Below are 20480 nucleotides of genomic sequence, written 5' to 3'. Positions count from 1 at the left end.
TTGGTTAAGGTTCAGAATGCATTGCCTGACAGTGTGGTGAGGCAGATCCAATTGAGGCTTTCAAAAAGAAATTGCATGTTATCTGAAGAGAAGCAATGTTTTGAGAAGGTTTGTAGCTCAGGTTGAGGTTCTGGATGTAGGTTTGCTCGCTGAGCTGGAAGGTTCATTTCCAGACGTTTCGTCACCTTACTAGGTAACATCTTCAGTAGGCCTCAGGCGAAGCAGTGTACATGATTCCTGCTTTCTATTAATATGTTTGGGTTTCTTTGGGTTGGTGATGTCATTTCCTATGGTGAAGTCACTTCCTGTTCTTTTTCTCAGGGTGGTAAATGGGGTCCAAGTCAATGTGTTTGTTGATAGAGTTCCAGTTGGAATGCCATGCTTCTAGGAATTCTCACACATCTCTGTTTGGCTTGTCCTAGGATGGATGTGTTGTCCCAGTCGAAGTGGTGTCCCTCCTCATCCATATGTGAGGATACTAGTGAGAGAGGGTCATGTCATTTTGTGGCTAGTTAATGTTCAGGTATCCTGGTGGTTAGTTTTCTGCCTGTTTGTCCAATGGGTCTGAGGGGGGCTCTTGGTTTGTGAATTTTGTGAAACCTTGCAGACCATCAATAATACCCTTACTGGCATAAAATTCACTAAAGAGGAGGAAAACAACAACAAACTGCCATTCCTAGATGTCACAGTCGAGCAAACAGCCAACGGGGAACTTCAAACCAGCGTTTACAGAAAAACAGCACATACGGACTAAATATTGAACTACAGAAACAATCATTCCAACCTCCACAAACAAAGCTGCATCAGAGCATTATTTCAATGAGCCAACACACACTGCAGCAATCTCCCCTACATCAAAGATATCTCGGCAATGACTGCCAGACTCCTCAGACCCCTTGGCATCATGGTAGCCCACAAACCCACCAACACACTAAAACAGCAGCTAATAAACTTGAAAGCCCCTTTTCAGACAACAAGCAAAACTAATGTCATTTACAAAATGCCGTGCAAGGACTATAACAAACACTACATTGGACAAACTGACAGAAAACTAGTCACCAAGATGCATGAACACCAACTAGCCCCAAAAAGACATGACCCTCTCTCACTAGTATCCTCACATACAGATAAGGAAGGACACCACTTCAACTGGGACAACACATCCATCCTAGGACAAACCAAACAAAGACATGTATGGGAATTCCTAGAAGCATGGCATTCCAACTGGAACTCTATCAACAAACACATTGAGTTAGACCCCATCCAACACCCCCTGAAAAAAAGAACAGGTAGTGACTTCGCCACAGGAAAGGACATCACCATCCCAAAGAACCCCAAACATATAAATAGAAAGCAGGAATTTTCAGCAGTGCTTCGCTTGAGGCCCACTGAAGATCTTACCAAGTAGGGTGATGAAACGTCTGGAAATGAACCTTCCAGCTCAGTGAGCAAACCTACATTCAGGAACAGTGTGCAGGTTTGTGTGGAGAAGTGGGAGAATGTCACAAAGTGAGTTGCTGGTTTGGTGAGTGAGTGCAGGCACAATGGGCTGAATGGCTTCCACTGTAACATTCCTGAGCCTCGAGAGGATCTGATTACGAGCAGAGAGTTTGATGTCTGTTCTGATTTCCCCCTTTTCATTCAGGAACTCTCCAATTCAGCTGATCTCTATTCCCAAAGTGACAAACCTTGGCTTGAACATTGTGGGTGGGACCAACAAGCCTGAGGGACCAATGGTGTGTATCCAGGAATTGATACCAGGGGGAGATTGCCATAAGGTCAGTGCTGACGGACATTATTCAATAAAGAGTGTGTAAAGATTCAATCTTGCTGCAGGTAGATTAGTGCATTTGAATTAACAGGGATCGACTGTGCATTGTTTAATTTAACTTAGTGGTCTCCATTTAAACTCTGTGCCTTTGGAAACTTAACAGAAGAGCAACACCAAATTGCGGTTCAAATGATCCCAACAGTGTGGAAAGACCATACGGCCCATCAAGCCAGTACTGACCCACTGAAGACCATCTTGCCCAGAGCCCTCTTCCCAATTTCACATGGCTAATCCACCTAACCTGCACATCTTCAGACTGTGGAAGGAAACCAGAGCACCCAGAACAAACCCACACAGACACAAGGAGAATGTGCAAATTCCACACAGTCACCTAATGTTGAAATCAAACTGGGGTCCCTGCTGCTCTAAGACAGCACTGATAACCACTAAGTCACTGTGATCCTGCTAAGATGCCATTGGAAGGCAGCTTTGAAGTAGTAAGAGGTCCAGGTTTTAAAGTGCTTCAGAGGAATGTTAGTGAACAATTTTTTACCAGGAGCTACAATTGGAGCAGCTGATCAAAATGTTAGTAAATAAAGGAGCATCTTAACGGGAATGAGAGATAGACAGCTTCAGTGAGCAAATTCCAGACCTCAGGGCTGAGGCATAGTCATTGAAGATGGAGCAATATAAATTAGCAATAGGCCAGAATTGGAACACCACCTTCAGAAGGTCAGTACTGTGAGGGAGTCACACTGTCAGAAGATCAATACTAAAGGAATGCTGCACTGTCAGAGGGTCAGTGCTGAGGGTGTGCCACACTACCAGAAGGTCAATACTGAGGGAGCGCTGCACTGTTGAAGGGTCAGTACTGAGGGGGTGCCGCACTGTCGGAGGGTCAGTGCTGAGGGAGCGCCACAGTCAGAGGGTCAGTACTGAGGGAGTGCTGCACTGTCGGAGGGTCAGTACTGAGGGAGTTCTGCACTGTCAGAGGGTCAGTGCTGAGGGAGTGCAACACTGTCGGAGGGTCACTGCTGAGGGAGCATCACACTGTCAGAGGGTCAGTGCTGTGGGAGTGCCGCACTGTCGGAGGGTCACTGCTGAGGGAGTGCTGCACTGTCGGAGGGTCACTGCTGAGGGAGCACCACACTGTCAGAGGGTCAGTGCTGTGGGAGTGCCGCACTGTCGGAGGGTCAGTGCTGAGGGAGTGCCGCACTGTCAGAGGGTCAGTACTGAGGGAGTGCCGCACTGTCGGAGGGTCAGTGCTGAGGGAGTGCCGCACAGTCGGAGGGTCAGTACTGAGGGAGTGCCGCACTGTCGGAGGGTCAGTGCTGAGGGAGTGCCGCACTGTCGGAGGGTCAGTGCTGAGGGAGTGCTGCACTGTCGGAGGGTCAGTACTGAGGGAGTGCCGCACTGTCGGAGGGTCAGTGCTGAGGGAGTGCCGCACTGTCGGAGGGTCAGTACTAAGGGAATGCAGCACTATCGGAGGGTCAGTAATGAGGGAATGCTGCACTTTGGGAGGATCACTACCAAGGGAGTGCCGCACTGTTGGAGGGTCAGTAATGAGGGAGTTCTGCACTGTGTGAGGGTCAGTGCTGAATTAGCTTAAAAAATAATCCAACAAGGGTTCAAACCTTAAGCCGTTTTACTGTAACAAATAGACATACAGCAAAATCGACTAGACATTGTTTGATGGCACCTCATACTCCATACAAACAAAACAGTTATTCGTATTGAATGTGCATCATTCCTGATGAAGGGCTTATGCCTGAAATGTTGATTCTCCTGCTCCTCAGATGCTGCCTGACCTGCTGTACTTTTCCAGCACCACACTCTCGACTCTGATCCCTAGCATCTGCAGTCCTCATTTTCTCCTGTTTGTGTTGAATGTGACTGAGAACCCCACACCACGTGCAAGCTCATTACAGTATGCTTTCAACAGAATTAGTCTTTGTAAGAAACAAAGCTGAGTAACTCCCGAAGGGTTCATTCACTGTCTTTCCTAGTGTTGTGTCTGGAGTGACTATTACAGGAGTTTCACTCAGTGTTCAGAACCAGTGACCAGCAGTCAGTCCATTTGTGTGATTCCAGGTCCTGGGCACACCAGGACACGTCTTTGTCTGCCACAGGATGAATTAGTTTGATCAGAGAGAGTCCTCATTATTGTGTTTTGTCTGGTAACTGTCTGCAGTATCTCCTCAGCTCTGATCACCCTTGCTGCAACAGCCATTGTCCCTCTCTGTCTGTCTTCCTGTTAAAGCTTTCCAATTTGTTTGGGAGATTGAAAGTTTAGGACGGACAAGAATAGTTGTCTCTCTTCTTGCACTCATCTGTAAATAAACAATCTTAATTTTAGTAGGCATTTTCTGGGTCTCTGGTTTCCATGGTAACTCAACCACTCAGGCTCCATGTTGGACAGAAGGCATTGCAAATCACATGACTTGTCACTACTCCATTTTATCTGAGAGAGACCAGATAAAACATAACCATCTTATAAAACAGCAATCTTTTAACTTCCTAGCCAATATTTATACCTCAACCAACATCGTCAATCATTCCTTAGCCTATTATCCAATTTATCATTTCACAAAAACAATGGAGTCACTGTATAACTTGTAGGTGTTTGTCAATTCTGGTGGTGAGACCTTTCTGTGAGCAAATGTATTGTCCTGTGAAGCACGTGTAAAGAATATTAATGAGTGTAAATCATTTTAGGACGACCTGAAGCTGTGAAAGGCACAATATAAATACAAAGATTTTTATTTTCTTGGAGCATGAAAGCGTGTGCAATCTATTGAGCCTGTGATGTGATTGCCTGGTGTTAACACTGGAGGTCAGTGTTACGTTCTCATTCCCTCCAGCTCCATCCTAAAGCAAGGCCAATTTGTTTTCAGTTTACAAAAATTGGATAAAGTCCCAGTTTCCGACATAACAATGTTGTTTAATTGGTCTATTGTAGATTCTTTCAAAATCACATTAATTAGTTATTCCTCACTCCAATTCTGAAAATAAGATGGAATAACCCCACGATGGGCACTGTCTGGAAATGGAAGGAGGCTTCACGTGTCTGCTCTGTGCAGCTCTGAGATCACGGGATCAAGGTCCCTTCCAGACTATTGAATACAAACTGCAGGACAATGCAGTCAGTGCTGTGCTGAGGGAGGTTCACACTTGCAGAGAGTCAATGGAGGAGGGCTGCACTGTCAGAGGGTCAATACTGAGACAGTGCTGCACTGTCAGAGGGTCAGTGCTGAGGGAGTGCTGCACTGTCGGAGGGTCAATACTGAGACGGTGCTGCACTGTCGGAGGGTCAGTGCTGAGGGAGTGCCGCACTGTCAGAGGGTCAGTGCTGAGGATGTGCCGCACTGTCAGAGGGTCAGTGCTGAGTGAGTGCCGCACTGTCGGAGGGTCAGTGCTGAGTGAGTGCCGCACTGTCGGAGGGTCAGTGCTGAGGGAGTGCCGCACTGTCGGAGGGTTAGTGCTGAGGGAGTGCTGCACTGTCGAAGGGTCAGTGCTGAGTGAGTGCCGCACTGTCGGAGGGTCAGTGCTGAGGGAGTGCCGCACTCTCGAAGGGTTAGTTCTGAGGGAGTGCCGCACTGTCGGAGGGTCAGTGCTGAGTGAATGCCGCACTGTCGGAGGGTCAGTGCTGAGGGAGTGCCGCACTGTCGGAGGGTTAGTTCTGAGGGAGTGCCGCACTGTGGGAGGGGTCAGTGCTGAGTGAGTGCCGCACTGTCAGAGGGTCAGTGCTGAGGGAGTGCCGCACTGTGGGAGGGGTCAGTGCTGAGGGAGTGCCGCACTGTCGGAGGGTCAGTGCTGTGGGAGTGCCGCACTGTGGGAGGGGTCAGTGCTGAGGGAGTGCCGCACTGTCGGAGGGTCAGTACTGAGGGAGTGCCGCACTGTCGGAGGGTCAGTGCTGAGGGAGTGCCGCACTGTGGGAGGGTCAGTGCTGAGGGAGTGCCACACTGTCGGAGGGTCAGTGCTGAGGGAGTGCCGCACAGTGGGAGGGGTCAGTGCTGAGGGAGTGCCGCACTGTCAGAGGGTCAGTACTGAGGGAGTGCCACACTGTCAGAGGGTCAGTGCTGAGGTAGAGCCGTACTGTCGGAGGGTCAATGTTGAGGGAGTGCCGCACTGTCGGAGGGTCAGTGCTGAGGGAGTGCCGCACTGTCGGAGGGTCAGTACTGAGGGAGTGCCGCACTGTCGGAGGGTCAGTGCTGAGGGAGTGCCGCACTGTCGGAGGGTCAGTACTGAGGGAGTGCCGCACTGTCAGAGGGTCAGTGCTGAGGGAGTGCCGCACTGTGGGAGGGGTCAGTGCTGAGGGAGTGCCACACTGTCGGAGGGTCAGTGCTGAGGCAGTGCCGCACTGTGGGAGGGTCAGTGCTGAGGGAGTGCCGCACTGTGGGAGGGTCAGTGCTGAGGGAGTGCCGCACTGTCGGAGGGTCAGTGCTGAGGGAATGCCGCACTGTCGGAGGGTCAGTGCTGAGGGAGTGCCGCACTGTCGGAGGGTCAGTGCTGAGGGAGCGTTGCACGTTTAGAGCATCAGTACTAAGGGAGTTCATTGAATGCGACATTAAACTGAAACCTGTCCTTGCCTTGAGGTGTATGTTCAAGCTTCTGTGGCCTTTTAGTAGTGCAGTGTAGAAGACTCCCTGCTGTCATTGGCAGAATTTACTTCTAAAGCAACATCTGTGGAGTAGATGAATGGATAATTTGACATGAATGTTTGTCAGTCCTTGCTGTGCGTATGTGGACTGTTGGGTTCCCTCCATTACACATTAGACTTGAGCACAGAATCTGTGCTGACTCTCATTAGTTTTGTTTTCATTACTCTCTCAGTGGGTGTGTGCATTGCAGGCAGGACCAGCATGGATTGCTGAGTCTGAATTACCCTTGAAAATGAGTGGTTTGCTTAGCTGTTTCACAGGGCAGTTAGGATTCCAACCCCATTACTGTTAGCCTGGAGTCAGGTGGATTTCAAGCCGAACAAGGATGGTGATTTATTACCCTAAAGAATAGTAGTGGACCTGATAAGTGTTTAACAATCAATCAGTCGTAGTTCTCACAGCCACAATGGCTTTCATATCTGTATTTATTCACTGAGTTTAAATTCCACCATCTGCTGTGGTGGGATTTGAACCCATATCCCCAAAGCCTCTGGATTACTAACTCAGTGATATTACCAATACACACCATCATTCACCCGATACAGCCTCCATAACTGTATTTCCTGGCTGCAAATCGTCATGTGAGGTTGTGAAACTATATCCCTTTAATCATTCATCTTTGTGAATGTCTCTGGTGGGCCAGCATTTATTGTCCATCCTTAATGATCTTTGCGATGATAGTGGCGAACTGTCTTCTGAAACGGTTGCAGGTTCCCACTCCCCATCCTTCCTCCAACACCGCGCCACCCCCCCCCCCCCATGCAGTTTAGGGAGGGAATTATAGGATTTTGATCTAGCAATACTGAAGGAACTACAATATACTTCCGAGTCAGGGTGGTGAGTGGCTTGGAGGGGACCTCACAGGGTGGTGGTGATATGATCCCAGCTGATGTTAGTACTGGGAACATTATATCCCAGACTGAAATCCAGTTTGCAAGATCATATTCTGTTAGTTTTTAAATTTAATGTGGCTTTCACTGAAATATAAGCACGCATTGCTGCAGATTCAATTTTAACAATAAAATAGAACTTTAATGAAGATAAAATAGAATAAACTAAGATGTTTACATCTCAGTTTGAAAGATTGCAGAACAAAATCCCATTTCTCCGAAAGCTATCATGTTACATTATTCAAATACCAAAGGGAGGGTTCCATCCTCTATTATATCTGTATGCTTGCAATTCCAAAAATTGATTATCTTTTCTTTGATAGTTCACACAACTGAGTTCAAACATTCTTAGCTTGAAAACACTGCTTCAAATTTGGAACCAAACACTTCTGGTTTAGAATTTTCAAACTAAAACCCTTACTCATAAAGTCATAGAGATTTACAGCATGGAAGCAGACCCTTCGGTCCAACTTGTCCATGCCAACCAGATATTCCAACCCAATCTAGTCCCAGCTGCCAGCACCCGGCCCATATCCCCCAAACTCTTCCTATTCATATACCCAGACAAATGCCTCTTAAATGTTGCAATTGTACCAGCCTCCACTACATCCTCTGGCAGCTCATTCCATACACATACCAACCTCTGTGTGAAAAAGCTGCCCCTTAGGTCTTTTTTATATCTTTCCCCTCTCACCCTAAACCTTTGCCCTCTAGTTCTGGACTCCCTGACCCCAGGGAAAATACTTTGTCTATTTATCCTATCCATGCCCCTCATAATTTTGTAAACCTCTATCAGGCAACCCCTCAGCCTCTGACGCTGCAGGGAAAACAGCCCCAGCGTCAGTTCCCAACTGTTCCGAATTCCTTTCTGCAGGGAATAACTGTTATTACATCTTGAACCAACCAGGCCTTCTGGAATGGCAAGTGGAATTTGGGCATTTATTATTAAAGGAATAGAGTGTAAAAGGAAGGAAGAGCAGCTCCAACTGTACAAGGCATTAGTGAGACCACACCTTATTCTATACAATATTGGTCCCTGTACATGAGGATGTCATATTGGAGACAGTTCAGAGGAGATTCACTGCACTGATTTCAGAGATGAGGGGTTTGTTTTATGAGGAAAGATTGAGCAGTTTAGGCCTACACTCCATGAAGTTTAAAAGAATGAGTGGAGATCTAATTGAAGTCTATAAGAATCTAAAGGAGTTTGAGAAAGTAGATGTAAAAAGGAGGTTTATTTATGTGGGTCAACCTAGAACGAAAGGTGAAGGTTTTACAATAAGGGATAACAGATTTAAAACAGATGAGCAATTACTTCTCTTTAAGGTCTGACATCTGTGGAATTTACTATGCCAGGGTGTAGTGAATGTCAAGACATCAAGTAAACTTAAAGAGGCGATAGGCAGATATTTAATTAATAATGCAGGGTTACAGGGAGTGAGCAGGAAAGTGGTGTTCAGGCTGAGCTGAGATCAGCCACAATCGTATTAAATGATGGAGCAGGCTGGAGGGGCTGAATTGCCTAATCTTGCTCTGCGTTCTTATGTTCTATAAACTGGCCCAACATATTTTCCAATCGATGGATCATTCTTGAACAAAAAAAAAATCAATTCTTGATTCTTCTGAACTAAAACAAAGCTGATTCTCCAATCACAATACTACTCAAGTCAATTTTCGTTCAAGGAAGGCCCCATCCTCTGCTCTCTGGCATATTCCAGTTTAAAATCCCAGCTTCATAAAGACTGACAAGTTCAGTGTTAAAACTCCTAATATACATGGACCAAAACATATGTGCCACTAGTTTAAAATCCAAATCCCAAAACAAATCATAATGTATAAATCACACACCTCAGATCAAAGTGTTCCTGTGTATCTGCTGCCCTTATCCTTCTAAACGGAAGTAGTTGTGGCCCTGCAAGTATCTTTGGTGAATTTCTGCAGTGCATCTTGTAGACAGTACACACTGCTGCTACTGCGCATCAGTGGTAGAGGGAGTGCATGTTTGTGGACGTGTTACCAATAAAGTGGATTATTTTATTCTGGATTATGTAAATGTTGTTGGAGGTCCGTTCATCCAGGCAGGTGGAGAGTACTCCATCACTTCCAGACTTGGGCCTTGGAAATGGTGGGTAGGCTTTGGGGAGTCAGGAGGTGAATTACTTGCTGCGGGATTCCTAGTTTCTAACCTGCTCCTGTTGCCACTGTATTTATATGTCTGGTCCAGTTTAGTTCCCAGTCAATAGATACTGATAGTGGAGGGGTTCAATAATTGAATGTCAAGGGCCAATGATTAGATTCACTCTTGTTGGACATGCTAACTGAAAATCAGTGGTCAAGTTATTCGTAAACAAATGCTTTTTGAAGGTCCTGTTGACGACCTCTCCATAACTTTATTAAGATGCTACCAAAATGCAGGTCTGACCTTCTTGTGCAAACATGGGGATGCTTTGAATAAAAGTGTCATGGATTAAGGTGTCTTCCTGAATGTGATTGCCCAGCTGCAACAGTATTTGGAGACCCACCCTGGGAGATTCAGTGGAAACAGCATCCCTCACTGCTGGCATCCTGCAGGCATATTTGATCAGAACTGCACACTGAGGATTGTACAGCTTAATTATTTAACTTGAGAATTGCTCTTGCAGTTGGTGCATGATAATTGGTGTCTCTAGTCTCTAGGCTTGCAGAAGGAAATGTGTGCCACACTAAATATGAACCTTGTCCCTCGACATCTTGCTCTGAGCCCTGTGTATGGAGGATAGCCATGGATGGGTGTAATCTTGAATTAATACAGCCTGATGTCTGATAGTTTGTTGTACACACAGACTCTGTTCTTGTGGGGACCTTAGCAGCTGAGTCTCTGTGAGACACAGTGAGAGTTCGGTACGTTTAAAGTGGAAGAGAGAAGTGGGAGGATAGCTCTGCAGACGAGAATGAGAGAGTCATCAAGAGCAAATTATTGCCAGAGGTTTTATGATCCTGAAAGGGTTAATGCTGAGGAATGCTGTCACATGGACTACGGCAGGGCAACAGCTTTGGATTTCGAAGGAGTAAAACATAACATTTAGGTACTCCTGTTCTTCCACAAGGTCTAATGGACCAATACCTCTCACACCAATTTCTATCACAAAAACATCTCTCACACTGATATCTATCAGAGTGATATCTCTGACACTGATATCTCTCACAACAATATCTCCCGCACTGAAATCTCTCACATTGAAATCTCTCACTCCGAAATCTCTCACACCGAAATCTCTCACTCCGAAATCTCTCACACCGAAATCTCTATACAGATATCTATCACATCGAAATCTCTCACTCCGAAATCTCTCACTCCAAAATCTCTCACACCGAAGTTTCTCACACCAAATCTCTCACACCGAAATCTCTCACACCGAAATCTCTCATACCAAAATCTCTCACACCGAATCTCTCACACCGAAATCTCTCACACCGAAATCTCTCACACCGATATACCCCACACTGATATCTATCACACCGATATACCCCACGCCGATATCTATCACACTGATATCTCTGACACTAATATTTAGAACACCAAAATCTCTCACACTGATATCTCTCACACCGATATCTCTAACAACAATACCTCCCACACCAAAATCTATCGCATCAAAATCTCTTGCAGTAATATCTCTCACACTGAAATATCTCACAACGATATCTCCCACACTGAAATCTCTCACACCGAAATCTATCACACCGAAATCTCTGACAACGATATCTCTCACAACGATATCTCCCACATCAAAATCTCTCACATCGAAATCTCTCACACCAAAATCTCTCATACCGAAATCTCTCACATCAAAATCTCTCACACTAAAATCTCTCATACCGAAATCTCTCACACCGAAATCTATCACACTGAACTCTCTCACACTGAAATCTGTCACACTGATATACCCCACACTGATATCTATCACACCAAAATCTATCATATCGAAATCTCTCACACCGATATACCCCACACCGATATCTCTCACACTGATATCTCCCACACCGATATATATCGCAGCGATATCTCTGACACTGATATCTCTCACAATATCTCCCACACCAATATTTATAACATCAAAATCTCTCACACCGATATCTCTAACAACAATACCTCCCACACCAATATCTATTGCATCTAAATCTCTTGCAGCAATATCTCTCACACTGAAATCTCTCACAACGATATCTCTCACAACGATATCTCCCACACTGAAATCTCACACATCAAAATCTCTCATACCGAAATTTCTCATAATGATATCTCCAACATCGAAATCTCTCATACCGAAATCTCTCACACCAAAATCTCTCACAATGATATCTCCCACATCGAAATATCTCATACTGAAATCTCTCCGCAATGATATCTCCAGCATCGAAATCTCTCACAATGATTTCTCCCACATCGAAATCTCTCATACCGAAATCTCTCACACCGAAATCTCTCACACTGAAATCTCTCACACTGAAATCTCTCACAATGATATCTCCCACATCGAAATATCTCATACTGAAATCTCTCCGCAATGATATTTCCAACATCGAAATCTCCCGAAATCTCTCACAATGATATCTCCCACATCGAAATATCTCATACTGAAATCTCTCCGCAATGATATCTCCAACATCGAAATCTCTCACAATGATATCTCCAACATCGAAATATCTCATACCGAAATCTCTCATACCGAAATCTCTCACACCAAAATCTCTCACAATGCTATCTCCCACATCAAAATCTCTCACATCGAAATCTCTCATACCGAAATCTCTCACACTGAAATCTCTTACACCGAAATCTCTCACACTGAAATCTATCACACCAAAATCTCTCACGCTGAAATCTATCATACCGCAATCTCTCACACCGAAATCTGTCACACTGAAATCTCTCTCGCCGAAATCATTCACACCAAAATCTTTCACACCGAAATCTCTCACACTGAAATCTCTCACACCGATATACCCCACACTGATATCTATCACATCGATGTATCCTACACCGATATCTCTCACACAGGTATCTCCTACACCGATATCTATCGCAGTGATATCTCTGACACTGATATCTCGCACAACAATATCTCCCAAACCAATATTTATAATACCAAAATCTCTCACACTGATGTCTCTCACGCCGATATCTGTAACAACAATACCTCCCACACCAATATCTATTGCATCTAAATCTCTTGCAGCAATATCTCTCACACTGAAATCTCTCACAACGATATCTCTCACACTGAAATCTCTCACATCGAAATCTCACACATCAAAATCTCTCATACCGAAATTTCTCATAATGATATCTTCAACATCGAAATCTCTCATACCGAAATCTCTCACACCGAAATCTCTCACAATGATATCTCCCACATCGAAATCTCTCACATCGAAATCTCTCATACCAAAATTTCTCATAATGCTATCTTCAACATCGAAATCTCTCATACCGAAATCTCTCACAATATCTCCCACATCGAAATATCTCATACCGAAATCTCTCTGCAATGATATCTCCAACATCGAAATCTCTCACACCGAAATCTCTCACAATGATATCTCCAACATCGAAATCTCTCATACCGAAATCTTTCATACCAACATCTCTCACACCGAAATCTCTCAAACCGAAATCTCTCACAATGATATCTCCCACATCGAAATCTCTCATACCGAAATCGCTCACACCGAAATCGCTCCCACCGAAATCGCTCCCACCGAAATCTCTCACACCAAAATCTCTCACAATGATATTTCCCACATCGAAATATCTCATAACGAAATCTCTCCGCAATGATATCTCCCACATCGAAATCTCTCATACCGAAATCTCTCACACTGAAATCTCTCACACCAATATTCCCCACACCGATATCTATCACACCAATATACCCCACACCGATATCTCTCACACAGATATCTCCCACACCGATATGTATCACAGCGATATCTCTGACACTGATATCTCTCACAACAATATCTCCCACACCAATATTTATAACACCAAAATCTCTCACATTGGTGTCTCTCACACCAATATCTAGAACAACAATATCTCTCACACCAATATCTATCGCCTCTACATCTCTTGCGGCAATATCTCTCACACTGAAATCTCTCACACTGAAACCTCTCACACTGAAATCTCTCACAATATCTCACAACGAAATCTCTCACACCGAAATCTCTCACACTGAAATCTCTCAAACTGAAATCTATCACAATGAATTCTATCACACTGAATTCTCTCACACTGATATATCTCTAACACTGATATTTCTCACACTGATACCTTTCACACCAAAATCTCTCACACCAAAATCTCTCACAATGATATCTCTCACAACTAAATGTCCCACACCGATATCTCTCACACCTAAATGTCCCACACCAATATCTCTCACACTGATATCTATCACACCGAAATCTAAATACACTGAAATCTCCAACACCAAAATCTCGCACATTGAAATCTCTCACACTGAAATCTATCAAACCAAAATCTCTTACACTGATATCTCTCCCAATAAGACTCCCACACCAATATCTATCACACCAAAATCTCTCACAGCAATATCTCCCACACAGAATTCTCTTACACCAAATTCTCTCATACCGAATTCTCTCACACCGAAATCACTTACACCGAAATCTCTCACATCAAAATCTCTTACTCCGATATCTCTCACACCGAAATCTCTTACACCGATATATCTCACACTGAAACCTATCACATCAAAATCTCTCACATCAAAATCTCTCACACTGAAATCTCTCATACTGAACTTTATCACACTGAAATCTCTCACACTGAAATCTCTCACGTTAAAATCTCTCACACTGATATATAGCTAACATTGATATCTCTCACACCGATATTTATCACACTGTTATCTCTCACCCTGATATCTCTCACACTGAAATCTCTCACACTGAAACCTATCACATCAAAATCTCTCACATCAAAATCTCTCACACTGAAATCTCTCACACCAAAATCTCTCACAATATCGAACAAGGAAATCTCTCATGCCGAAATCTCTCATTGAAATCTGTCACAATGATATCTCCAACATCGAAATCTCACATTGAAATCTTTCACAATGATATCTCCCACATTGAAATTTCTCATACCGAAATCTCTCCGCAATGATATCTCCAACATCGAAATCTCTCACACCGAAATCTCTCACAATGATATCTCCAACATCGAAATCTCTCATACCAAAATCTCTCACACCGAAATCTCTCACACCAAAATCTCTCACAATGATATCTCCCACATTGAAATCTCCCACACCGAAGTCTCTCATACCGAAATCTCTCACACCGAAATCTCTCAGACTGAAATCTATCACACTTAAATCTATCACACTGAAATCTCTCACACTGATATCTATCGCACCAAAATCTCTCGCACTGATATCTATCACACTGATATCTCTCGCTCTGATATCTCTCACACTGAAATCTCTCACACTGATATCTCTCACACTGATGTCTATCACACCGATATCTCACACTGATATCTATCACTCTGATATCTCTCACACAGATATCTCTCACGCACATATCTATCATTCTGAGATCAATCACAACGATATCTATCACAGAAATATCTACCGCACCGATATCTCTCACACCGATATCTATCACACCGATATTTTTCATACCGTTATATCTCGCACCGATATCTCCCACACCGATATCTATCACACCGATATTTTTCATACCGTTATATCTCGCACCGATACCTCTCACACCGATATCTCTCTCACCGATATCTCTCTCACCGATATCTCTCACACCAATAGCTCTCAGAATAATATCTCTCACACTAAAATCTCTCAAACCAATATTTCTCAAACTGATATCTATCAAACCGATATCTCACACTGATATCTATCACACCGATATCTCTCACACAGATATCTCTCACACACATATCTCTCACACAGATATGTATCACACACCGATATTTCACACACTGATATCTATCACATTGAAATCTATCACACTGAAATCTCTCACACTGATATATCTCTAACACTGATATCTCTCACGCCGATATCTTTCAAACCATTATGTCTCACACTGATATCTATCACACTGATATCTATCACACTGAAATCTCTCACACTAAAATCTATCACACTTAAATCAATCACACTGAAATCTATCACACCGAAATCTTTCACACTGATATCTATCGCACCAAAATCTCTCGCACTGATATCTATCAAACTGATATCTCCCACACTGATGTCTATCACACTGATATCTCTCACACTGATATCTCTCACACTGAAATCTCTCATACTGAAATCTATCACACTGAAATCTCTCACACTGATATATAGCTAACACTGATATCTCTCACACCGATATCTATCACACCGTTATCTCTCACCCTGATATCTATCACACTGAAATCTCTCACACTGATATGTCTCTAACACTGATAACTCTCACACTGATAACTTTCACACCAAAATCTCTCACACCAAAATCTCTCACAATGATATCTCTCACAACTAAATGTCCCATACCGATATCTCTCACACCTAAATGTCCCACACCGATATCTCTCACACTGATATCTATCACACCGAAATCTAAATACACTGAAATCTCCAACACCAAAATCTCGCACATTGAAATCTCTCACACTGAAATCTATCAAACCAAAATCTCTTACACTGATATCTCTCCCAATAAGACTCCCACACCAATATCTATCACACCGAAATCTCTCACAGCAATATCTCCCACACAGAATTCTCTTAGACCAAATTCTCTCACACCGAATTTTCTCACACTGAAATCTATCACACCAAAATCACTTACACCGAAATCTCTCACACCAAAATCTCTCACACCGAAATCTCTTACTCCGATATCTCTCACACCGAAATCTCTTACACCGATATCTCTCACACTGAAATCTCTCACACTGAAATCTATCACACTGAAATCTCTCACATCGAAATCTCTCACACTGATATCTATCACACTGAAATCTATCACATCGAAATCTCTCTTACTGAAATCTCCAACACCAAAATCTCTGCGAACATCTCTCACACTGATATTTCTTGTACTGATATCTCTCACACCGATATCTAACTCTTGCCGATATCTCTCACACCGATATCTATCACACTGATATCTAACTCACACCGATATCTATCACACTGATATCTAACTCACACCGATATCTTCACACCGATATCTAACTCACGCCGATTTCTAACTCACACCGATATTTCTCACACTGATATCTGTCACGCCATTTTCTAACGCACCGATATCAAGCTCACACCAATATCTCTCACACCGATATCAAGCTCACACCAATAACTCACACTGATACCTCTCACACCATATCTTTCACACCGATATCTCTCACACTGAAATCTATGAAACCAAAATCTCTCACACTGATATCTCTCCCAACAAATCTCCCACACCGATATCTATCACACCGAAATCTCTCCCACTGAAATCTCTCCCAATGATATCTCTCACACCGAATTCTCTCACACCGAATTCTCTCACACCGAAATCTATCACACTGATATCTCTCACACTGATATCTCTCACACTGAAATCTATCACACTGAAATCTCTCTCACTGAAATCTCTCACACTGAAATCTCTCTCACTGAAATCTCTCACACTGAAATCTCTCACACTGAAATCTATCACACCGATAATTCTCACATTGATATCTATCACCCCAAAATATCTCGCACTGATATCTATCTCACTGATATCTCCCACACTGATATCTCTCGCTTTGATGTCTCTCACGCTGATATCTCTCACACTGAAATCTCTCACACTGAAACCTATCACATCAAAATCTCTCACATCGAAATCTCTCACACTGAAATCTCTCACACAGAAATCTGTCACACCAAAATCTCTCACAACAATATCTCACATCGAAATCTCTCGCATCGAAATCTCTCACACCGAAATCTCTCACAGCGAAATCTCTCACAATATCTCCCACATCGAAATCTCTCATACCGAAATCTCTCACAATGATATCTCCAACATCGAAATCTCTCAAACCGAAATCTCCAACACCGAAATCTCTCCCAGTGAAATCTCTCCCAATGATATCTCCCACACCGAATTCTCTCACACCGAAATCTATCAGACTGAAATCTCTTTCACTGAAATCTCTCACACCGATATCTCACACACTGAAATCTCTCTCACTGAAATCTCTCACACCGATTTCTCTCACACCGAATTCTCTCTCTCCGAAATCTATCACACTGAAATCTATCGCACTGAAATCTATCACACCAAAATCTCTTACACCGAAGTCTCTCACACTGAAATCTATCACACTGATATCTCTCTCACTGATATCTCTCACATCGATATCTAACTCACACCGATATTTCTCACACTGATATCTGTCACACCGATATCTATCGCACCGATATCTATCATGCCGATATCTCTCACACCGATATATTTCACACCATTATCTCTCACACTGATATATCTCACACTAATATCTCTCACACCGATATACCTCGCACCGATATCTATCATGCCGATATCTCTCACGCCGATATATCTCACACCAATATCTCTCACGCCGATATATCTCACACCAATATCTCTCACACCGATATATCTTACGCCAATATCTCTCACACCAATATACCCCGCATCGATATCTATCACACCGATATACCCCATACCGATATCTCTCACACAGATATCTCCCACACCGATATCTATCGCAGCGATATCTCTGACACTGATATCTCTCACGATATCTCCCACACCAATATTTATAACATCAAAATCTCACACTGATATCTCTCACGCCGATATCTCTAACAACAATACCTCCCACACCAATATCTATCGCATCTACATCTCTTACAGCAATATCTCTCACACTGAAATCTCTCACACTGAAACCTATCACATCAAAATCTCTCACATCGAAATCTCTCACACCAAAATCTCTCACAATATCTCACATCGAAATCTCTCACATTGAAATCTCTCACACCGAAATCTCTCTCACCGAAATCTCTCACAATATCTCCCACATCGAAATCTCTCATACCGAAATCTCTCACACCGAAATCTTTCACAATTATATCTCCCACATCGAAATATCTCGTACCGAAATCTCTCCGCAATGATATCTCCAACACCGAAATCTCTCACACCGAAATCTCTCACACCGAACTCTCTCACAATGATATGTCCCACATCGAAATATCTCATACCGAAATCTCTCCGCAATGATATCTCCAACATCGAAATCTCTCATACCAAAATCTCTCACATGAAATTTCTCACACCGAAATCTCTCACAATGACATCTCCAACACCGAAATCTCTCACACCGAAATCTCTCACAATGATATCTCCCACATCGAAATATCTCATACCGAAATCTCTCCGCAATGATATCTCCAACATTGAAATCTCTCATACCAAAATCTCTCACATGAAATTTCTCACACCGAAATCTCTCACAATGATATCTCCAACATCGAAATCTCTCATACCGAAATCTCTCACACCAGAATCTCTCACACCGAAATCTCTCACACTGAAATCTATCACACTTAAATCTATCACACTGGAATCTCTCACACCGAAATCTCTCACACTGATATCTCCAACATCAAAATCTCTCATACCGAAATCTCTCACACCTAAATCTCTCACACCGAAATCTCTCACAATGATATCTCCAACATCGAAATCTCTCATACCGAAATCTCTCACACCGAAATCTCTCTAACTGAAATCTATCATACTTAAATCTATCACACTGGAATCTCTCACACCGAAATCTCTCACACTGATATCTCCAACATCAAAATCTCTCATACCGAAATCTCTCACACCTAAATCTCTCACACCGAAATCTCTCACACTGATATCTCCCACACCGATATCTATCACACTGATATACCCCACACCGATATCTCTCGCACAGATATCTCCCACACCGATATCTATCACAGCGATATCTCTGACACTGATATCTCTCACAACAATATCTCCTATACCATTATCTCTCACCCTGATATCTATCTCACTGAAATCTCTCACACTGAAATCTCTCACACTGAAATCTCTCACACTGATATATAGCTAACGCTGATATCTCTCACACCGATATCTATCACACCGTTATCTCTCACCCTGATATCTATCACACTGAAATCTCTCACACTGATATATCTCTAACACTGATAACTCTCACACTGATAACTTTCACACCAAAATCTCTCACACCAAAATCTCTCACAATGATATCTCTCACACCTAAATGTCCCACACCAATATCTCTCACACTGATATCTATCACACCAAAATCTAAACACACTGAAATCTCCAACACCGAAATCTCGCACATTGAAATCTCTCACACTGAAATCTATCAAACCAAAATCTCTCACACTGATATCTCTCCCAATAAGTCTCCCACACCAATATCTATCACACCGAAATCTCTCCCACCGGAATCTCTCACAACAATATCTCTCACACTGAATTCTCTTACACCAAATTCTCTCACGCCGAATTCTCTCACACCGAAATCTATCACACCGAAATCACTTGCACCGAAATCTCTCACACCGAAATCTCTCACACCGAAATCTCTTACCCCGGTATCTCTAACACTGAAATCTCTCACACCGATATCTCTCACACTGAAATCTCTCACACTAAACTCTATCACATCAAAATCTCTCACATCGAAATCTCTCACACTGAAATCTCTCGCACTGAAATCTCTCACAGTAAAATCTCTCACACTGAAATCTCTCACACTGATATCTATCACACCGAAATCTCTCTCACTGAAATCTCCAACACCAAAATCTCTGACATCTCTCAAACTGATATTTCTTGTATTGATATCTCTCACACTGATATCTAACTCACGCCGATATCTCTCACACCGATATCTAACTCACATCGATATTTCTCACACTGATATCTGTCACGCCAAAATCTCTCCCAATGATATATCCCACACCAAATTCTCTCACACCGAATTCTCTCACACTGATATCTATCACACTGAAATCTCTCACTGAAATCTCTCACACCGAATTCTCTCTCTCCGAA

The 20480-nt window shown here is 43.2% G+C and overlaps 1 protein-coding gene across 4 annotated transcripts in view; it reads left to right on the top strand.

The window, feature by feature from the left end:
• The window catches only part of stxbp4 (syntaxin binding protein 4), a 519129-nt gene that overhangs the window by 57292 nt on the left and 441357 nt on the right, over positions 1-20480 (top strand). For all 4 annotated transcript variants that reach the window (XM_072558970.1, XM_072558967.1, XM_072558968.1 and 1 more), the window contains one exon: positions 1646-1778. In XM_072558970.1, coding sequence (XP_072415071.1) covers positions 1646-1778 — 133 coding nt within the window. The remainder of the gene's footprint in view (positions 1-1645; positions 1779-20480) is intronic.

The sequence above is a fragment of the Chiloscyllium punctatum genome, chromosome 39 (assembly GCF_047496795.1).
Source record: "Chiloscyllium punctatum isolate Juve2018m chromosome 39, sChiPun1.3, whole genome shotgun sequence".
NCBI lineage: Eukaryota > Metazoa > Chordata > Chondrichthyes > Orectolobiformes > Hemiscylliidae > Chiloscyllium > Chiloscyllium punctatum.
This window is presented reverse-complemented; position numbering and strand designations above follow the sequence as displayed.